At 44.6% G+C, this 6000-nt stretch overlaps 1 protein-coding gene across 3 annotated transcripts in view; it reads right to left on the reverse strand.

Moving 5' to 3' along the window:
* LSG1 (large 60S subunit nuclear export GTPase 1) overlaps window positions 1–2659 on the reverse strand; it is a 36523-nt gene extending 33864 nt beyond the window's left edge. The window contains exons 1-2 of one of the 3 annotated variants that reach the window (XM_058426395.1): window positions 2268–2659; window positions 190–316 (exon numbers count right to left, since the gene is read on the reverse strand). In XM_058426395.1, coding sequence (XP_058282378.1) covers window positions 190–316; window positions 2268–2366 — 226 coding nt within the window. In that variant the 5' untranslated portion in view covers window positions 2367–2659. The remainder of the gene's footprint in view (window positions 1–189; window positions 317–2267) is intronic. The other 2 variants (XM_032171934.2, XM_032171935.2) reach the window with 2 other exon arrangements.
* Between the last annotated feature and the right edge of the window lie 3341 nt (window positions 2660–6000).

Consider the following 6000-nt stretch of genomic DNA (forward strand, 5'->3'; position numbering starts at 1 on the left):
CAGCTACTCGGGAGGCTGAGGAAGGAGAATCACTTGAACCCAGGAGGCGGAGCTGCAGTGAGCCGATATTGCACCACTGCACTTCAGCCTGGGTGACAGAGCAAGACTCTGTCTCAAAAACAAAAAAAAAACCTCAGCCCCAGATGGAAATGTGACAGTGTCACATGCACTCAGCAATAAACAACTTACCAGCTACAAACTCTGTTCCTGCAAGTTCTGCAGTAGCAAGGAAGTCATCAAGGGAGCTCTCTTCAGTCACTGACTGAAGATTAAGACGACCCCAATCATAGCCATCATTGAGTTCACTTGTGTGCAACTATGAAAAAACACAGGGTGATAAATACAGCTGCTGTCTTCTGCTCTTGGCATCCAATAAGCTCTAAAATTCCTTGCAACTAGTCTCTGGTCTTGAGGGTGTTGTAGTCCCTTTAGAATCAATACTACTGATAGTTAATATTTAAAGGAGCACGTTCTTACCTCATAATAGGCAGTTCCCTTTCACCATTTCATTAATTTTCAAAATCTTTTGAGGTGAATTTTATTGTATTTCCATTTTACTGATGATGAAACTAAGGCTTCAACAGATAAAATAACTTGCCTAGAGTCGAAAACTAAATGGCAGAGGTAGAACTTGAACCCAGATTGTCTGACTCTACTAGTCAAAATTAGTCAAAACTTTATTTGATATAGTCCCACAATAAGAAATACATCTTACACAGTGACCCAAAGGTGTATGTACATATAATGATACAAGCATTCAAGTACCATTCAGTACAGTAAAATGGCAACGGAAGAATACTGAAACCACACCCTATTACATGCAACAATCTGATATTTCTCTATTTTGCTGGGGAAAAAATAAAAACAAAACAAAAAAGCTAGCTGCAAACCACTGAATTGATTTCCAGACACAACCCAGAGTTTGATAACCATCACCCTAAGCTATATACTTAGTATAGATACAAATTTAAAAAATTGCCAGGCGTGGTGGTTTGTGCCTGTAACCCCAGCTCCTCAAGAGGCTAAGGCAGGAGGATTGCTTGAGGCCAGGAGTTTGAGATCAGCCTGGGCAACATAGCAAGACCCTGTCTCTCCAAAACAAACAAACAAACAAACAAAAAAAAAACAAACAACCAGGCCTGATGGTATGCACCTGTAATGCCAGCTACACAGAGACTGAGGCAGGGGGATCATTTGTGCCCAGAAGTTTGAGACTGTAGTGAATTGGTGAGTCATGATCACAGCACTGGCACTCTAGCCTGGGTGTCACCACTGGCACTCTAGCCTGAGTGTGACCCTGTCTCTAAAAATGAATGACTGAATGATGAATGAATAAATAAATATTAAGGGCCAAAAGTTTAAGTGGGCATAGAATCAGCAAAAATAAGGAATTAGGATCCAATTCTTTACCATTCATGTTCAATCTTCCCACTATTTCCTAAAAGGCCTCATTAATAACAAGTTGCTTCAAAACTAATAAAAATTACCAGTAATCTAATGTCCAGAGTAACTCTGACCTGATGAATACTGATAAGCACTCTATGCTGTTTACTCTACAGACGACATGGATGAAAGTCAGCTGGTGTGACAGTGGCACACGGTTACTTAGCTCCAGGGACATGTTTAACTAAATCTAGCACACAATCTTAGCACTCAATATGTTCTCATTCATTCCTGGGGGAAAGAATGGTGAAAATAACAACTAGAATGATGAACACAAGCCAAATCACTTCATTCATTTTTTTAAAGATCCTTCTATAACCTAGTAAAATATTAGGTCCTGTCACACCTGAAAAATGAATGACTTATCTTTGAGCTAAACCACTAGGGGGTGCTTCGCAAGGGTGAAGCAAGGATCTGAATTATTTTATATTTCTGGCAGTAACCAACCGCTTCTGGAGGACCCATTCTTTGAACAAATCAATACAAAAATATGTTTTGTCTTTTTCCTGCTCTGGAAGTTCCAAGCACTTCAGTGGCTTCTAGGGCAAAACCCAAACGTACTCAAGACCTGGCACTGAAGACTCTTCAGATTCTCTCTCCACGCCTCATCACCACACTAACTCTTCTTTCAAACTTCTCCCACCTTTGTGTTCCGGGCCTTGCCAGGAGGAGGGCCTGCTACTCGGCTTGGCAGAAACTCCAGCTCATCCCTCAAAACCTGGCTGAGGCGTCCCTCCTGCAAAACTTATCTGACTTTTGACCCCGAATTTTGCAGCACTCAGGCTAGACAGAAAAGATAAGAAAGATGACATGGTCTGTCTTACCCAGGAGTCAGTGTGGCGATGGCCTCGGCTCCGCTGAGTCTGATGGCGCATAAGGGCCCGTCCCAGCGACCCACCGGCCGGGGCTCTCCTCCGGCCCATGGCAACACGACCGTTGGACGAAGCTTCCCCGCTCCGCGCGTGCAGTTTCCGGGATTCACAGTTAGATCCCCGGAAGTGACGATAAGCGAGCCCAAGTAGTTCAGGCTCAAACTTGAGAGGGGAAAGTAGAATGACTTGTTCTAAAGTGCTCTTTTTAAGTCTCGGTCTTGCCAGTATTATAGAATATAAGTGAAAAAATGGTTCTGGGAACTTTTCTACAGACTTCCTGGCGAATGTCTCCAGTTTGGATAAATGACTGAGTTAAAAGAATGGTCCATTCTTAATTTGTGCGTCGGTCTTTAGCGTCCGGCGAGAAACTAGAGCACCTCGGAAACATGGCGGTTCCTATTCGCGTCACTAGCTCCGCCTCCCGCCGCTTCCGTCAGGAGGACGCGGAGACTTAAGAGGAAGAGTGTTTCGGTGGCGCTGGGACGGGGGAGTTTCCCTGCGTTGGTTTTCAGTTGGCGTCCCAAGGTGTGGTCTCTCCGAGGTCCAGCACAGCAACTAAGTTTTTGTTTACCTAGCCGTCCCCAGCTGCGAAATGGGGAGAAAAGTCTTCGCCTGGATGTGAATTTGGAATGAGAGGCTGAATACTATTTCCAGAGCTTGGCAAGGTTGTAGGAAAAGCCAGCAGGAAGTGACTTACGCTTTATTTCAAAGAAAAAAAATGTTTAAATGGTTCTAGTTACAATTTCATTACCCTTGTTAAAAATAATTAAAATGAAAGTGAAAGCAGTGAGCCAGCTACACTCCTAGAGGCCTGGGCTTTTGTTCCTCACTTGAATGTTTGATTTCCCTAGAATGGGAATAATAGAAAGTCAGTTTAGAGTGGCTGTGTGCTGGTGAGCTACATTCTCATTGATCTTGTTTTGATGCGTAGAGAGAGGAAGCAGCTTGAGCAAGTCGTAGACTGAGTGCGTGCAGTGTCAGGAGTCAAACCCAATTCTTGTCACTAGCCTGTACACCCCTGGGGAGAGCAGGGAATGAGGGTTGTTAACATGTATTATTTATTTATTTTTTGAGACAGAGTCTCGGTGTCCCCCAGGCTGGAGCGCAATGGCGTGATCTCGGCTCACGGCAACCTCTGCTTCCCGAGTTCAAGTGATTCTCCTGCCTCAGCCTCCCGAGTAGCGGGAATTACAGACGCATGCCACCGCACCCAGCTAATTTTTGTATTTTTAGTAGAGACAGGGTTTGGCCATGTTGGCCAGGCTGGTCTCGAACTCCTGACCTCAGGTGATCGCCCGCCTCGGCCTCCCAAAGTGCTAGGATTACAGGTGTGCGGCACTGCGCCTGGCCAAACATGTATTTTTAAATCATAGGATCAAGGTAATGCATATATACCTAGCATAGCTTGATTTAGCCATTCCACAATGTACACATATATCAAAACATGCGGTACAACATAAGTAATAAACAATTTTTACTTGTCAATTAAAACAACAGCCAAAAAGAAATAAAAGAAATCATAGGATCAAGAATCCATTTAACCCAGGGCTTTTCACACTTTAATGTGCATATAAATCCCCTGGGAATCTTGTTAACGTACAGATTCTGATTCATAAGTTCTGGGGTGAGGCCTGTGGCTCTAACAAGCTTCTAGGTGATACCCATGCTACTGGTCCCTGGGTCACACTTTGAGTAGCAAGCGTAGTCCACTCTTTTCTGGTGCAAATGAAGACACAGAAGTGGACTGGCTAAAGGTCAGTCATAGCAAGTTAGCATCAGGCGAAACTGGGTCCAGACTCCCACCCATTCTGAATTCCCTGCCAGGCCTTCTGTGTGCTACACCTTACCCCTCTTACTGAATTGAAATGAGTTTTGGGAAGTGCCCAAGGGACTACTGACAAGCCGTGAAGTAGTTGGCAACGCTTTTAGGAGGCAGTGCTCACTGATGAGCAAAGGAATGCATCAGAACATCATTTCTCCCATTTCCCAATTTAGAAACAGTGTATCTTTAAAATCCTACACATAATCTCCAGAAGTAAGATATGAAGAAGACCCATGAAATAGAATTAGCAGACAGCTCCTGGCATTCTCTCCAGAGCTAAGTGGTTAAAGGTCAAACTAACTCATGAAGTAAGATTAGGTAGATTTCACATTTTAATAATAATACTAGTAGGTGAGATAAAGAAACTCGCCATCTCATTCCTAGAGCTCAACCAGGAACTTGGGATTTCATCCTAGTTTCTTTTCCAGGTTTTGTCACCTCTGGAGAAAATAAACACTTTGGTTTTCCAGTGTTACTTTTCTAAGGGCTTAAAAAATCTTGACCAAATAAGACCAGGCGCGGCGGCTCATGCCCGAAATCCCAGCACTTTGGGAGGCTGAGGCGGGTGGGTCACCTGAGGTCAGGAGTTTGAGACCAGCCTGGCCAACATGGTGAAACCCTGTCTCTACTAAAAATACAAAAATTAGCCTGGTGTGGTGGCACGCACCTGTAATCCCAGCTACTCGGGAGGCTGAGGCAGGAGAATCTTTTGAACCCGGGAGACGGAGGTTGCAGTGAACCCAGATCGTGCCACTGCACTCCAGCCTGGGCAACAAGAGCGAAACTTCGTCTCAAAAAGAAAAAAAAAAAAAAAAAAAAACTTGACCAAATAAACCAAAGTGATAATCAGGAGTGGTGAGGAGTCAAAAGGTCATAAAGATTTAATTAGCAGCAACTACTCCTAGCTGACAAGAAAAGCATAGACAATTCTAATATTTCTCCCAAGACGTTACGAAAATCTAACAATGACAGACAATTGAGTCTCAGTCTTCTTATCTGGTTAATGAGACTCATAACAATTCCTGTCCTGAAGAGGTAACAAATGAGATAATGCTGCAAGGTCATTGCCTAGTAATTTGTGGGGGTACCATCTGGCACAGCTGAACACATTTTCTTTCCCCAAAAACTAAGCAATGAAGGTGAAATCCCAGCTGGATAATTGTTCAGTGAGAAGGACAAGGAGGAAGGGAATTGAGGGTGTTGATGAGACAAGACAAGATCATGGGACCCAGATTAAAAGGAAGGAGGTAAGATTGTGGGGGAGTGATGATGGTGGCGATGGAGGGTGGAGCAAGGTGCTGGCTGCTGCCCAAGTGGGGGGGTTGCAAAGATGAATCAGTCCAGGTCCCTGCCCTCCAACTGCAGAACCCATTTCACCCACACACTTCAGGAACAACACTACCTAGCCGAACCCCTGTCACTGCTTTCTCACGCTAGCGGAAACTCTCACCCACCAGGCTTGTGACTGGAAGATGGGTCAGATCCTCCCGATTCCCCACATAGCTGAACACTTCCGTTAAAGCCAGGATTCTCTGAAAAGCTGGCTCCTGGAGGAGGCTGCATTGATTTGGGGATTGGAAGCCTGTCACCCAGCTTCTAAATAGTGGCACAGGGAGTGTCCCCTATTCACGGGGTTGCAAAATGCTTGATTTCTACCGCGTCTCAACAAATGTACTTACAAGCTCTGAAACCAACACCCGGCAACAGACTTTGGAGTTGCTTTCAGCTCTCCAAGTCCACACTGTTGTGCCTCTGGGCTCCACACCTGTCTGAGGAAGGAGAGGAAAGAGTGGGTTGGTTTCTGTTTTGTTTTTCCTTTCATACTTTGGCCAAAAATGAGTTGGTGGCAGAAAAGTTGTTCCA

This window comes from Hylobates moloch, unplaced genomic scaffold (genome assembly GCF_009828535.3).
Source record: "Hylobates moloch isolate HMO894 unplaced genomic scaffold, HMol_V3 SCAFFOLD_13, whole genome shotgun sequence".
In the NCBI taxonomy this organism is placed as follows: domain Eukaryota; kingdom Metazoa; phylum Chordata; class Mammalia; order Primates; family Hylobatidae; genus Hylobates; species Hylobates moloch.